The 16,597-nt window shown below is 40.2% G+C and overlaps 1 protein-coding gene across 3 annotated transcripts; it reads right to left on the reverse strand.

The window, feature by feature from the left end:
* Positions 1-2,223: 2,223 nt before the first annotated feature.
* On the reverse strand, positions 2,224-16,347 carry DTWD1 (DTW domain containing 1). 3 transcript variants are annotated; one of them, XM_065847665.2, is made up of 6 exons: positions 16,265-16,347; positions 13,684-13,965; positions 12,501-12,644; positions 11,023-11,299; positions 7,566-7,810; positions 2,224-3,577 (listed from the first exon to the last, which is right to left on the reverse strand). In XM_065847665.2, the coding sequence occupies exons 2-5, from the start codon at positions 13,957-13,959 to the stop codon at positions 7,581-7,583; spliced, it is 927 nt and encodes a 308-aa protein (XP_065703737.1). In that variant the 5' UTR covers positions 13,960-13,965; positions 16,265-16,347; the 3' UTR covers positions 2,224-3,577; positions 7,566-7,580. The 3 variants fall into 3 exon arrangements, with proteins under 3 accessions (XP_065703737.1, XP_071670190.1, XP_071670189.1); XM_071814088.1 differs by lacking the exon at positions 2,224-3,577 and adding an exon at positions 3,586-4,797; XM_071814089.1 differs by lacking the exon at positions 12,501-12,644.
* Between the last annotated feature and the right edge of the window lie 250 nt (positions 16,348-16,597).

A 16,597-nucleotide genomic window follows, 5' to 3' on the forward strand; every position in this document is an offset into this window, starting at 1 on the left:
GAAAGGTACTAAAAACCAGCGACAGAGTTCAGTCCAGTGTTAGTTATGATATATTAATTTCTCACAAGAAAAGTGCCAGCATGTGTAGAAACAACAAATGTCTCTTCTAAATTGATGTCTCACAAGATGAATATACACAAGTTTAACTGAAAATGGCCTATACAGGGAGAGCAGAACTTTGCAGGGGTGTAGAAAAAGAAATCCTGGTCATTTCCATAGGACCATCCATATGCTGGAACAGCTACAGTTTTACACGTTACTTTGCTTGATTCAAGATTTTTTTTTTCTTATCCCATTATATCTTTTTAATGGGTTTTCATTTTAAAATGAGCAAAATCAGTTAGGCTATGCCTATGTTATAGATTATTCTGCACTCAAGAATTTGGCAGTATAGTTTTGTCAGCAAATTCCCTGGCAGCTGCTTCAGGCATCAGTTTTAAACCAGTTACCCAGAATAAAGTAAGCCATATTCAAGGAAAAGAGGCAGGTTTTGGTAATATAAAGGTTTCTGTTATATTTTTGGCCAACTGTCATGATGGCAAAGAATGCAAGCGTTTTTGTGCTCTGAACTGACACAGGTATGCGGATTGAAGCCAATACTGTAAACGCTTTGGGTGAGGTTAAAAGAGGAAGCAGCGCGATCCAACTGCTTCAAGTAGACTGAGCTGATTTACATGATGGTTCTGGGAACTGAAGCTGTATCAAGTTGCTTCCTTGTCTGCTGTAAATACGAAAAAATTGGCTGTGCAGCATTATTTGGCCCAAAGGAAGCCTGTGAACAGAGACAGCTTAGCTAGAATGTTTCAGCTGCATAGGCCAATCACTAGAAAATGCAGGTTCGGGTCAGCTGAAATTCATGCTACTTTTGGCAAACACTTTAGTAATGAAATTGAATCCCCAAAAATTACTTTTGAAAGAAATAAAACATTTATGATGTTCCTGAAATACAGAATTTTTATCTAGCATTAGCAGCAACGTTTGAAATTAAGTCTGTAGTTTCAGCTTGAGAAAACTCTTTATTTTCTGGAACCTAAAGTATTGTTCTTCTGTAGAAAAAACACTAAGGATACTTTTTATTTTCCGACTTAAAAAGTCTGATTCTGCTCAATTTTTTAGCATCTGTCTCTAAAGCAATTAGCTCCAGAAACTACTAAAACAGACATTCAGGCTGGGAGGCTGGCATTCAAATATGGCTTTTAAAAGACTTGCTGATTATATGGGACACTTCAAAATGGAGCACGTCCTAGGAATGTGTTTTATAATTTAAATCTTAATTGAATCACAGAATCACAGAATGTCAGGGATTGGAAGGGACCTGGAAAGCTCATCCAGTGCAATCCCCCCATGGAGCAGGAACACCCAGCTGAGGTTCCACAGGAAGGTGTCCAGGCGGGTTTGAATGTCTGCAGAGAAGGAGACTCCACAACCTCCCTGGGCAGCCTGGGCCAGGCTCTGCCACCCTCACCAGGAAGAAGTTTCTTCTGAAATTTAAGTGGAACCTCCTGTGTTCCTGTTTGAACCCATTACCCCTTGTCCTACCATTGGTTGTCACTGAGAAGAGCCTGGCTCCATCCTCCTGACACTCCCCCTTTAGATATCTGTAAACATGAATGAGGTCACCCCTCAGTCTCCTCTTCTCCAGCTCCAGAGCCCCAGCTCCCTCAGCCTTTCCTCACACGGGAGATGCTCCACTCCCTTCAGCATCTTTGTTGCCCTGCACTGGACTCTCTCCAGCAGTTCCCTGTCCTTCTGGAGCTGAGGGGCCACAACTGGACACAATATTCCAGGTGTGGTCTCCCCAGGGCAGAGCAGAGGGGCAGGAGAACCTCTCTGACCTACTGACCACCCCCTTCTAACCCACCCCAGGTACCATTGGCCTTCCTGGCCACAAGGGCCCAGTGCTGGCTCATGGTCACCCTGCTGTCCCCAGGACCCCCTATGCTGCTCTCTAATAGGTCATTCCCCAACTTATACTGGAACCTGGGGTTGTTCCTACCCAGATGCAAGACTCTATACTTGCCCTTGTTATATTTCATTGAGTAGAAGTAAGGTTTTCTATGATGAAAGCCTCAAGTCATAAAGTTATGTTTAAAACCAGGACTTGTAGACATTAATAGATGTAGATGTTAATAGGACTGGAGATTAGATCTAATCATTTTTGATAGCATGTCTGTTGAAGATGGTACTGAGACATCAAATGTCAGAAAAAATGAAGGGTCTGTGTTATTTAACTCCCAGACAACTTGGTTTATTAAAGTTACATGTTATTCCAGATCATATGCACAAAAATGTATTCTCACGGAGGAAAATCTAGGTCTTACCTCAGTTTGGTAAGACAGAAGGTATATTATAAAATTTACAGTTATATTAATAGATTTACATACTGTTGTTTGTAATAAAATCACATTGAAATTGAGTAAATAGTAGCCTAAACCAAGGAATTGATAAACTAATTGCATATTACTACGTAAAAAAATAATAATCTGAGAAACATTGATTCTGGTTTAATTATTTTGTAGCACGTAATCACAAGATAGCAAAGAGAACGTGATGTTGCATTATATATAATATGAATTTTCCATCAAGGGTCACGTGTGTGTGTGTTCACTGTAGGTGTTCGTGCACATGGTTACTGGAGACCAACGGCTCTTCCTCAGCAGCAGGGTGGGTGCATTCTTGCTCCTCTTCTCTGCTGAACGAATGGCAGAGCAAGATCCACGGCATTTCTGCCATGCAGGTGAGTCAGAATTTCTGTGGCATTCAAAACCCTCTACATTTATTTTGCAGTTTTATTCTTTTAATTGTTTTGAAATAACCTGTTTGCCCCTTTGGCCTCTTTTAGCATGCCCTATTTTCTTTTTTCTTTTACAAATCAAATACTTCATTGCTTCTTGGAGACACAAAGAAAACATGATATTTTACAAAATAAGAGTAGGAATTACACTGGACTTATTAGCAGTAATATTCACAATGGTGAAAACGTATGAAATATTATTTGTTTTTCCAGTGTATTGTTTGGAGTGATAATTCAGTGCTTGTGCTGGATATTGTGTCCAAACTTAACAAATGAATTCCTAGTCAAATTCCACATCCACGTTACATTGACATTGCTCTGTATATCTAATGGTTTATTATTTAATTTGGTAAATACTGATAACACACTTTGATTTTCTTTGTCTTTACGTTCCCTAAGATAGAAACAGCACAGAAGAAAATCTTTGGCTTGTGTCCTAATGCATTTATCGCTGGGAGAGAAGTATATATTCATATTTACACTGGTACACATACTTATGTATACCTCTTCTGTCTCTCTTGTCAGAAAACCAGATATTTTACCATCAGAACCTTTGAAGCAATAATATTCAGCCTTTAGATTCCATGCTGAGTTCAAGTGGCTTATGGGCCCAGCTTCATATGTAGAGACATGTTATTCAGAGACAGAAATGAACTACAGGTAAGTGAAGCGCACAGGATCCCACGTTGATTAGGGCTCAATCCTGGGTATACTGGTGTGGAGGATTCTCTTCTTCTCATTCTTCTGTGGTATCTTCTAACATCCTATTGCAACACCAGTGGTCTGAAACGTCAGCAGAAAAATCACAGTTGATTTGAATGTGATAACAGTTCCAGTATTACTGAAGTTAAGACAAAAATGTCCATTTTCAGTGAGGTGAAAATACAAAGTCTGTTTTGCATTAGAGAAGTAGTTTCTACCTCTTGCTGTGAGACTCAACACCACCACTATGAGTGTTTTTAGAGTTTGATGTGATGCACAACTTTCAAAATCCTACAGCATCTGATTTCTCTTCAGAACCCATGAAGTGGCAGCGATGTGTTGTCTTTCCCAGCGAGTGAACGGGAAGCATGTAGTAAATTTTTCATATAAACACTTTGAATCGTTGGGATTAGTGTCACCAGTAAAAATCAACATTCATACTAATGGCAGGATTGGAGTTTTACTAAAATAATGTCTCAAGACAAGGGATAACGGATCAGGAATTATGTTGAGTAGTTCAATACCTTAATCTGTGACCTCATATTTTGGTATCAGCAGATCAGCATCTTAGTGCCACACAATCTTTTCATCTTAGTGGGAAAGCTTTCCTGTTTTAATGCTGCTGCAGTCACGGTTTTGCTGCAAAATGGCTTTGTTGCAAAACAAGTTTGATGAAATCAGCTGATGCGCAGCTTCTTGGAATGCTTTGAGACACAGATTAATGGTAGCTGGGAGTATAATAAATGCATTATAGTAAATGATGGGAAACTAATAGGAAAATTTCCCCCCTTCTTATTTTGGTATTTTCAAAGATAGGGATAGGTGGAATGGATTTTCACATCACACTTTATATAAGTGTGCTATGAAGACATTTATGAAGACAGACTGATTTTTAAAGTATTCAGGCGAAATATTGAAGCTCAGTGCAAGAGAAAAGCAAGAACAGGTTGCTGCGTTACTCTGCAACTGGGCCTGAAGACGCCTACGTGGAAACCAGGTGGGCTCAACTGGAAAAAACAAAAACGTCGAGCAGTAGCAAAGGATTTAAATCCGGTGAGATTACAAGTGCTTTGGAAGGTTCTGCTGTAGATTACAAGTTGCCATCTCTTTTCAGTCTCCATGTATCTTTACCCCATGCACTGACATGACCTTTTATTCAACCTCGGCTTGGATGACATTCATGCTGCCTTCCAGGAAAGGAATTGTTTTATGCAGCTCCCTCTTATTAATTTTAAAGAAAGGATTAAATACTCCCTCTGACCAAGCATACAGGCACGCTAAAGTGACGCCACTTCACGCTCCTGGCCAAACAAAGAACAAAAATACCCACAATAAGCAAAAGCAGATGGCTTCGGTGGCAGGAAATGAATGAGCCAGACTGCAGGTGAAATGGTTCTCTGAACACATCGCGCAGGTTTGTAATGACAGGTTCTTTGTTATCTGGGGCCTCCCCACAGGGGGCCAGATGTCTTCTGTTGTGAAAGGAGATAGATAGAGATGCCCTTCCTTTTCCTCCCCCTTTAACTTATGGCTGTTTAAGTTACTGCTAATGGAAGTAGAAGCCTGTTTTCCTCCTTGCTCTCTGATGTTTTTGGAAACAGAAGAGATAGTTAGTGAAGGGTTATTCTGATATGAAAGAAAAGGCCCAGAACTGGCCTTTACCTCCCCATGACCCTCATTTTAAAGAACAGGGAGGTCAGTGCTGCTAATTGCACTTGAAAGGATTAACCACTTGTTTGCTTTCGTTTGGTGGAACAAAATCAGTCTTCAGCCTCAAAGCTGCAAAAATGTATTGGTGGTATTGAGACATTTTCAGGGTGAGATAGATGACCTGGTTGGTTTGGCTTTTTATACCAGTATTGAAATTAGAGGATTTAAATATTTTAACAGAGGGGAGAGCAGGAGATGGGAGAGAAGGAGCAACTACATCTGCTGCTCAGAAGAGATTTGCAGCAGAAGTGACAATAACCTCCTTCCTGCTCTCACACAAGGTTATCACAGGAATATCAACATTGTTACAGATATTAGATGTGCCTCTGTCACTTGGTATAAGAATGACTCTTGCATTACACTGAGGTTGCACTGGAAGAAGGAGAATCTGAACCCAATTCCTGGACACAGTGTTCCAGATGTAAAGTCTTTTCTGTACGTTGATTCCACCTGAGAATTAACTTACTTTTTAGAATAAACTATTAATTCCTGTTGTTCAAATAAAGTGAGGTCCACAAAACTTAAATTTTGAAACCATTTTTAACCTTGTGAAACTATTTTCCAAAAGTAACAAAGAACAGCTTATATAAGCTTTTATCTGACTTCTGCTTCTTAAATAAAAAAACATGTTTTCAGGGAAATGTGTCTTGGAAGTAACTCCTCCTCTCCCCCCAGATTCTTCTCTCTGGTTCTTGTAAAACATTAGGTCAGCAGGTTCATTTTATTCTGGTTTGTTTAAAGTGGGTGAAAGTTTCCTTTTCAAGCTATTATACTTCTGTCATTTTTTTTAAGAAACATTACAACAATCTTTGTTTAAGAAATACAAGAACAGATGGAAATGTCAAAAGACTATCAAAATTCATACCAAAGGAAATAGCATTAATCATCGTAAAAAGCCAAAATAACCTCTCAATAGCAATAAGAACCAAATGAATATGAAATGTGTTGTTTCAACAGCACTGAGACATGGCTTATTTTATCTCATTGCCTGGCACATAAACTCGATATGTACGTATGTATATTTTTAAATGTTCTTTTTCACTCTAACTTCAAGCCTGTGTTGCTCATGGTGCTGTTTGTGTGCACTGATGTAACTAACAAGCATTTCTTTTTGCAAACGGAGATGTTTTCATTGTCCACCAAAATGCATTTTTATATTCATCTGCACACAAACCTGAAGGTAAGGATGACCTGCAGAGACTGTATCTTGTGTTTTAAGTGATTACTATTTTCACCGCAGTGGTTGTCTATGACCTCTGCCAGCTTTAGCTGGACTGGCACAGCGTGGCAAAGACACCAGTGTAATTACATTCACATGTGACGACTGCTACCCACCCCAGCGAAAATGTCATCAGCACAGATCACGTCTTATTTGTGCTGCTCAAAGTTGCACTATTACTGCAAAAGAAAAAATACAGCAGATTCATAGTCTGCTTAATTTAGGGAAGTCTTGTGAGAAATTTTGTGGTCAGAACCACCATCTTCCCTGTTTCTTGTCTCTGCAAATGACTTTGTTTGGGGTCCTACAAAAAGATCTACATGTTTCAGACAACTCCTGCAGTGCAATGAGCCCTTTCAGCTGCTTAGAATACAAGTATGTGGCATCTACAAAATTTTACTATGATACGCCATCGTGACATTTGTTAAGTTAGTGTTCCCCAAAATAATAATAATATTATATAATAATAAACTTAACTCATCTGTTTGAAAAAGTCTAAAATTATCCAAGAAGCTGGGAATTCTCTTAATTGTAACAGTATGTGAATGGTACTATATAAATCATGCACTGTAGAACGATGTTTAAAGAGATGGCTCTTTTCTGTTACTAGGACAATTTTCCAGAATTAATCTTGAAAATATATAATTTATATTCTATTCACTTAATTAATGTGGTCTTTCATTTTGTATTTGTGCTGCGCTCTTGCCCCCCCACCCCAATTAAATATCCTAATCGGTATTACTGGGTGAAACACAAAGTATTAATAACAATAAAAAGCTACCATACTAATTCCTTTTCAGAGTTGGAGAACTTTCCTTATGGCAAAAGGGGCCGAGTCCTCCTCTCCTCACCTCAGGCGATAGTCGCACTGTGATGAGCAGATCAGGTCCGTAGGTCAAACACAGCGATGTTTAGCAAAGCGTAACTGTGTTCAAATAAGTAATTCTGATCAGACTGCTCATCTGAGCAGTTCTACAGCCTCAAGCGTGCAAGACATGAGGTCTGCAGCTTACTTTTGGACAAACACAGTAGCCATTATTAAGAGTACAATCTATTTCCAGATTTCTGTTAGATAAAAACAGTTATGTTTGTGTAGTTTATCATTATAAAAGAAACAAAATAACATGCAGTGTTACTTACCTTCGGACAGACAGCTTACTCTTTTCCTGCACAACATTTGGCATTTTTAATCAATGTGTACATAAATGAAAAGAAAAAAAGCAGATTATCATATTGTCCTTTGTAGTTCTCTTTCAAAATCTCCTGATGATAGTCCACAAGGAAATAATAAATGGCTTCTATTGTGGAAAGGTACGTATCTGGCTTTCCTTTCTGATGACGCCAAAAGCAAGTCTTCCTTGTCTTTAACTCAATTTGCAGCAAGCCTGTCAAGAAAAAAGGCTGACATAAATTAGACACTGTGGATTGGTGGGTGGGATGCCAAGCAAGTGTTTAGTTTTGTTTTCTGACTAGATGGCTGCATGCAAACAATTTCCCTTCCTGTACCTTCATTATGCGTCCGTAAACCAGAGACAATGGTTTTATCCTCCTTTGTGGACCACTCTGAAATTTGATGAACAAGTGCTGTAAATCGCAGGCTACAATCCCCACGTTTGCATATTTCGGTTATCCTTTCATTCATACAGCCTCACCACCCTCGGTGAACTGCGGAGTCTGTTCAGATGGGAACAATGACACCCTAACCTACACAGACTCAACAATGTTCATAAAATGATTAATAAACCTCATCTTTTGCAAAGCTATTACCTTTCACATGTAAAATAGAATCCCTCAGACCGTTTGGCTAAACTGAGGAACATTTGCTAACAGCCAGACACGTTTCATTTATGTTTGTTAAGTAACTGAACTCTCACTGGGACTCCTCAGGACTACGACGGAACCTGGTCATTAATTTTATTAGAAACTAAAACCATTCCCACTTGAGATGAAAGAAAGAAATTTGGTCTCTGTAGGGCATATTAAAATCTTGTATCTACTATAGTCTGTTTTATTATTCAGATTAATTTTAAATGTGTATCTTGATATTTATGTTCCTTGAGATGCACAAACTACTCAAAATTAAAACCACCTTAACGTGTAATCACTTTGTAAGCAGGATGGACAGTTGGATTATGAAGAACAGTGTATACACCTGTCAATAATACCAGGATCAGGTTGTACATTTTTTTCTGAATGTTAAAGTCAGATTTACGTCGTGGGATGGTTTAGTACAAGTAATAGTAAAAATAACACTATGGTTTAATAATTGCTTATGGACAGAAGTTCAAGGTGCAAATTGGCCTCTAGCCCAGCACTTGTAATTAATTCTACACTTTTTACTTACAAACTGTTTAATTCTTTCTAGTGTAACTGCAAGATGGCTTTAGTTGTTTGCTTTGCAGTTAGTTATATATGATCCCCCAGCTAAAGCACATGCATGATTCAGCCTTTTACAAGAGAATGTATAAGCTAATAAAATAAGACATTTGGCTAATACAAGTGGATCAAACTTACAGGATAAAATACCAAAGCAATCTGTTCATTTAAGAACTGTGTTGATGTTGCCAATAAGCTTCATCACCCATATGAGAAAGTAATCATTAACATTAGACACAACGGATTCCTTTCTCATCTAGTGATCACTTGTAATGAAATAATCAATTGTTCACGTTAACAGCTTTCAAATATTTCCTGTCTTTAACTGCTTTCTAAAGATACATTACACCACTTTTCCAAGAAGATATAAAGTATTTTTTGTCCTAGTTTTCTAGGCCTTTTTTTTAAAGATTGATGTACTCATTTGCTTTCTCTTGCAGTACAATTAGCTAGATTTATTCTCCATATAAAAGCAGGCTTACAAAACACAAGGCCTTTCTTTACGTTTTCTTGGCTCCGTTAATGTTTCCATCCAGTATTCACTGTAACTTAATCTTTCTGAATAAGTACATCAATTACTTTTTATTTGGAATGATAAACACTCCTTTTTGAAATGTAATATATGAGGAATATTTTGTTGGATGACGACATTATTTGCAGTTGAACTGAAAAACGACAATAGTTGTCTATTTTTCAAGTGTGTATGAGATAAAAATTTAATCAGTTTATGCCTAAGGAACTTCTGCCCCATTCATCTTGGAAGTCAAAAGTGCAATCTCTAAAATGAGTATTAATATGAATTACGTCCTTTATGACAGGCACTAAGGAAAGCAAGGAACGCAGGCGTTGTGCACGCTGTTCAACTGCTGTATGGAGGGTAAAATTCTCCCCGGGTGTGGATGTGAGAGACTGACTTGCATGACACCAGTAATACTTCACAGCAATCCTGACGAGTGCTCAGGGGAACAGGACTGGAATAGAGGTGGAGTAGAAATGGAGTTCTAGAAAGGAGGAAAGAGTCCACCAGATCAGCTTTCACATGGGGTAGCTGGAAACCAGAGCTCCACAGTAACACCAATCACGATTTTTGCCTGATATACTGCATAAGCTTCCATGGAAATCTTCAGTTCCCCTGGCTGCCTGTTACTTTTCTTAGATTAATCCTTTTAAAGTAAGTTACAACTGCTTTACAGTAACTCGCAACATGCAATTACTCTAATCTTTACAGTAATACTTCAATTTATTTGAGAGGGTATGTTTTGTGTTAAACTAAATACCTAGTAACAGGATTTTAATTAGCAAATACATTATACTAATGTGTGGGATTCTTTAATGAACTGACTAGACAGCAAGACAACATTCATCTTGTAAGAAGCCTGTGATGTTCCTTGGAGAGTCCAGTGCAAAGCAGGCACTAGTAAGCAGTTGTATATATTCTATATAAACTTGATCGCCTGCCTCCCAGCTAAATGCACCTTTTTCACTAATGAAAGTATTTTCAAAGGAAATGGAATGCTATTGATAAATTGCTTTATCTTTTGTGGTTTTTATTTTGAATACTTAAATGTAAACTTGTTATGAACGTAAGACAAAAAAACCTTTGCAGAATTACAAGTTTTTGTTCTCAGAGGGTGTAGAGGACCAGCAGGCCTTCATTCCTCTTTTGTCTGGAAAGGAGTGAGGTTGTTAAAATGACCATAAAACAAAGAACTTTACCACAACAGAAAGAGAAACCAAGCTGTGACATGCTTGTGCTGTATCTCCTAGATCCCTCATTCACTTTCTTGTGCCCTGTCTGCCACTAGAGTGTTCAAAAATGCTGCCCTGGGTCTCCTGAAAGAGCAGAGAGCCACCTGCAAGGGAAACCTTACTGGCTTCCTTCAGAGGCCACACAAGCTACTGTTCTGTCGTCTTACCATGACGGCTGCCATTCTGGGAGACTGAGGAAATTTGTTCCAGCAGAGAAGCAGGAGAAATAAATATAAATGTTTTCTTAGTACCAGTCTTATCGTTCTGCAAAACAATTTATATGAACTGAAAAGTAATGGAGTCTTTGGCTCAGGATGTCTCCAGCACTGAAACAGGCTGTTAAATCTTTCCTGTATACTCAGATATAGGGCTCAGTATACACATATCATGCTCTGGTCTGTTACATAAACATAAATTTCCCTTACTCATTTCTGTAGCAATAACATCTCAGTATTATATATATTTTTTTTACCTTGAAGTCGTTCATCAGTTATTATTTTGTTAGTTTGATTCCAGGTACTGTCAATAAATATTATTTTCTTCAGTCTAGTGCCTTCACTCTTGTTGCTTGAGATGCATTCATTTTGATTTTTTTCTTCTTCTTTAGGTTCTATTTTTGCTTGCTTAAGAAATGGCTCTCTGGAACAGCCATCGTCATCACCACAACCACTTTTCTTAGTGTGCTTTTGGAGATGGAAGGCAATATCTTTTACTGAAATGGAATTGGGTCCAGGAAATATTAGTGCTATCTAAATGGAGAAAAGATAAAAAAATTGGAGTGTCAAAATCTAATGAATGAGAATTGTTTCATTAAAGAACAGAAATTTTCTATCCCCGCCCACAAATATTTAAGTAAGGACAAAATAAAAAAGTATCTCTTAAAAAATATTCTATTGCCTAAAAGGATAAAAGACTATATTAAAATAATGAATAAAGATACTTATCAGAGATCTTAAATGTCACCTCCACGCCTCTACCACCAACTCTAATACTTCTACAAAAAAGAAGTTTTTCCAGCCAAGACTTGTGTCAGAAGTGGAAAAGTTCAAACTTCACTCGTCGTGGCAGTACATGGAGCAGGAAAGCCACAAAGAATAGCTTCTCATTCCCAAATTTTAGATCAGAAGAAATAATCTCCTCTGTATTGCAGGTCCCACAACTATCTTACATGAAACAGGCCAGTGCTGGCCTTACTTAGTGTTTTTTCAGCAGCTGTTGCAGCATTCTGAGGCTGTGAGGTGGACAGCAGGGACAACATGGTCACTGCAGCCCCTCCCCTTTCAGCCTTTTTGCCACCTATGCTTCCCTTTATGGCTCCTTCCCGAAGGAAAATAACATCTCTATAAGCTGTTATCTTATTTTTCATGTAGTCCAACAATAATGAAAGTGCTAATTATGACATCAAATATGTAAATATTAGATTTCAGGTTAATAACACCTGATTAATCACACCTAATGAGTGAATAATCATATCTAATGAGCACATAAATTCAAGTTCATAGCTTATTTTTTTCAGGGTCTGTGCTGACTGTGAGAGACCATAGTGACATTTCAGTAGGTTTTCTCTGTAATAGCAAATGTTACAAATTTCAGGGAAATTTAAATACCACAGCTCCAGAATATGATAAGCACACCACCTAACTGCTGCTTAACTTGCCGTGAGCTGAACACTTCCACGTGTTTGGGCAAAATATTTCTTATGGTACACAGTGAATCTAACTATCCATTATCTAAGGTGGTGAACACAGGAAATTCAAGGTGGTGGGACAGTGCTACAGTTTTTCTAAGCTTTGGAACAGTCCACAACCACTATATATTTGCAGGCCCAAGCAAGATGGGGTGGACTGGATCCCGCCCAGCAGACTCCAGTACCACTGCAGGAGCAAGGACTGAAGATACCTCTGCATCTCCCCAGCACAAAAGCCCTGCTCTTTATAGAGAACTCCTTACTTCGTGTCTTTTTTCTTGATAATCTGGAATGCAAGGGTATTTATAAATCGTAACATCATCAGGTGCCAGGAGCTTAGCGTGCACAGCGGTGCTTTTGCCATCTGTTTCATTTGGGTGTTTAATAATGTCAATCTTCAAAGGTAACTATAGTAAGAAGCAAACAAAAAATAGTATTTACCATCATATATACAGGTACAAAAGTTTATGCAAAATCCAGGTGAAAACCCTATAGGTATGTAATGAAGACATACTTGACAATTTTTGACAATGTTTTTCTTTTAATAGGCTTAGAACTAAGCTAGAGACAAGTGACAAGGAGCACCTGTTACATTTTCTCAGTTAATGTAAAAGGTACCTAAGTATGCAATGAATACAACTGGAATGTTGTGGTAGTAGCGTGGTAAAACCTCTAGAAATAGTAACAATAAGGTAAATCGTCTTAACCTGAGCTACATAATGGTCATAAATACATATATTTATCTGTATCGTCACCTTATTGCAAAACCAGCCATTTAAATGGAAATACACCTAAATCAAATTTCCCAAGTACTTCTAAAGTATTTTCACAATGCTTTCAAATTACGGTGTCTTCAAAATGCATTTGAGTTCCTGGGTGACTTTGCAAAATGTCACAGTCCTCTTTGATGGTTTCTCCAAGTATTTTAGCTGAAGGGCATTGCACTTTTTATTCTTTATTAATAATTTAAGAGTGGTTATCTGAATTATACAACCATGATATTTAGACATGCTTTTAGCTCATATTTTATCTAAAAGTCACCCTTGGTTATGGACAAATCATATTGTTTGTTCACGATGTGCTCTGTTCTGGCCAGAGTTCTTAGAAACTGGAGAAAGAAGGTAAAGTAACTTTTAAGAACTAAGTGAAAACAGTCATTTGCATGAGAAGCTGAGTGACTTCAGCTTGTCTTCTCATCTAGTAGCTATATAAATGTTTATGGGAGGACTGGTACATTGTCAGTGTTTGCACATGTAAATCCTTCCATAAGAACAATACTTTAATTTAACTGTAGCTTATTCAACTGTAGTTTATTCTTAGTTATAGCTGTGTTAAAGATGAATGTCCCTAAAGAATGAATCATAAAAGAAATGGTCACAGTCTGTCCTGTGTCTCCAGTAACTAAAAGACACATGAATGTTATAAAAAATCCATAAGAACATTAACCTTCACAGTTGGAATTTCTTTGGGAGGGACAGTTTCAACAGGAACAAAGCATGTGTAACAATAAAACATCCGTGAACTACTGCAGCGGGGGCATTTCGATCTCCCACTCTTTTTGGCCTTTTCGAGTACTTCCTGTGATGCCAATTGTAACTGTTGAAGTGGATTATCTTGAAATGATGATGGAGCCTGCAATTCTAGACGTTCCAAACGTTCAGTATTTCTTTTTGGTCCTTGAGGGTTTTCTTCATTTAAAAGTGCAGATGAATTTAAAGACATGGTTAGCTGAAACAGACAGTATGTTGTAGCTGTTAAATAAAAATCCAGTATACTATGGACTAATTTACTGGAAATTATTCCGTTTGATTGTATTTAGCAAGGAATACTCCTCAAAGAAGGTATTTTCTATAACAAAAAGAATAATAAAATCATCATATTCGGTTGTTATTACACCAAGAACTCCAGATTTGAGGAGAGTATGAGATAAACAGGTAGAAAGAACTTGAGATCTGTATCCTTAATGCACGTAAGTGCACATTCATCATTTGACTAAGATAAGGTAACCCAGTCAACTCATGCAGCATTGTATTTTTTTCCCTATTGTTAGGATCAGTGTCTAAAAGCTTGTGAAAACACTGGGAGACACTATTTACCTGGATGAGCAGTCCCATTACCCTTCAGTGTGACTACTGACAGTGACTTAAACGTCTACAGGGCAGAAATCCGTAAGAGAAAAGGTAATTGTACAAATTTATCGAAATCTTCCAGGAACAAGGCTTGAGGCTGAAAAATTAATGTGACGAGCTAAAATACCCCTTTGCTGCTCCATATCCCAGATAATAAGTGCTGACCCAGTCTAGACTCATTCTGCGAGTTTGTGTTTATGTACTAACAGTGATGGATTTTTTTCAGGCTTTCTTCAGGACAGATGTTGTCTCCCCCTCTGCAGCTGGCATAGAATTTTCACTGTAATGTATCAGAATCACGACTGTGGGCCCCTACCCGAAGCAGACAGCGTTCGCACGGCTGTGCGCAGAGGTTCGTAGTCCCAGTTTCAGTGAAGCCCTTCTGACAAATCACTCAGGGTCCCCTGGTCTCCAACGCAGCCCCCAGTCAGAGCCTGCAGTGCTTATAAATTGACTTTTGTGCTCTGCGCTGCATCACTTAAAATGGAAAAAGCCATTCTCCGTATTTACTTTCAGCTAATTTAGGTTTACTTTTTCATGTCAGGGATCACACTTGTGAAATGATGTAACAAAACAGTCATGTTTAACAAAAACAAACAAACAATAATTCCTCAGACGTGATCCAAAATTAAGTGTTTAAATAAAACCAAGTGTGATTTAATTGAAAAAATAACAAACCCAAACCACTCTGCTAACTTTCCAATAAGAACTTAAAATTAATCCCAGAGAAATTAGTTGTTATTTTCTGGTAAAATTAAATACTATGCTATGATACTTCTCCCTCCCCCGCCAAGAAGCTCTGACTTTTCAAAGGTCAGGGGTATCCATGCAAATAAACACAAAATCTAATATGCACACCAATTTCATAGTGCAATTTGCTTTTAAGAATCTCTGAGATAAAGCAAATATACCCTTCATCTCAGCCTAACCCGTCCTGTTACCAGGTTTCCTCCAGAAGCACAGGGGGTGAGAGGCCCCGTCACTCCCAGCCACAAACTGGTTGTTTTCCACGGGATGCCTGTGGCACTGTGACCTTCAGCTGTGACACCACGAAGCGCTTTCATTATTGGTCCTGACAGGAGAGATGCTGCTCTAACCGCACAGGAAAACCTCTGTGGTCTCAAAGTCACAGCTGTTCACAAAGTTACGGCAGTGTACATGCAGTTTATTTTTTTTTTTTTAAAAAGACAGCAATAGAGTTCACAACAACTTGTAAGATCCAGATCTCTGTTCAGGCATTTTAAGACTAAATAAGTCCGTCTCCAGCTGATCTCCAAACCCCAGATCAGTCCCTACCGATGGAAGGTACCCTCCACGTTCTGGCTGTAATTCTACGACAACTCCGAGCCTCAGGACATGGAGGTTTTGTGAGAAGCTCACGGAGCGCCAGAACGCGCGTTCGCCGCGGCACGGCCGGGTGCCCGCTCGGCGATCGCTGCCCAGCCCTGCGGCGGCAGCTCGGCCGGGTCAGGGCACCGGCTGAGGCCGCAGGGAGGTACCGGGACCTTCTGTGGCAACAGAGGCTTGGGGAGCACAAAGCGGCCCGCGGGAAGCGGAACGGAGTCTGAGGGCACCGCGCTCCGCCGCGGGGATGTCTGCACAAAACAACAAAGCGCTTCTCCTGCCGGGCGCCACTGCCCGGCCCCGCGGGACACCGAGGCCTCAGGGGCGAAACCCGCCTCACGGCGCGGCCGCCCCCACGGCGGAGAGCGCTGCCAGGCCGTGCCAGGCCGCCCCACGCACGGCCCCGCCAGCCCCTCACCTCACGGGCCGCGGGGCTCCCGGAGAGGCGCTGCCTCCGCGCCGCGCTCCCCCCTCTCTCCTTGCCCCCACCCCCGTGGCCTTGGTGCCCTCGCGGTGGGGCGGGGAGCCCCGCACCGCCCCGCTCCGCTCCTCACCCGCTCGCTCGGCTCCAGCCCCTCCGCGGGCGGGCGCTCGCCGCAAAGCGCCGCCGGGTTCCTCTGCGGCCTTCACAGGCCCCGGAACGAAAGTGTCGGGCTCGGCCGCCGCGGGGAGCGGGGGCCGGAAGAGCGTCCGCGGGAGAGGGCTTTTCGGCGGGGAGCGGTTGCTAGGGGCCCTTGGTGACGGCACGCGCGGGCCTGCAGACGGGAGGGAGCGCGTGCCGCTGGCGGCCGTTGGGCTGCGCGTGACAGCCCCGCGCGACTGACTGACTGACTGACTGACTGACTGACTGACTGACGGACTGACTGACGGACTGACGGACTGACTGA

This window comes from Patagioenas fasciata, chromosome 12 (genome assembly GCF_037038585.1).
Source record: "Patagioenas fasciata isolate bPatFas1 chromosome 12, bPatFas1.hap1, whole genome shotgun sequence".
NCBI classification, from domain to species: domain Eukaryota; kingdom Metazoa; phylum Chordata; class Aves; order Columbiformes; family Columbidae; genus Patagioenas; species Patagioenas fasciata.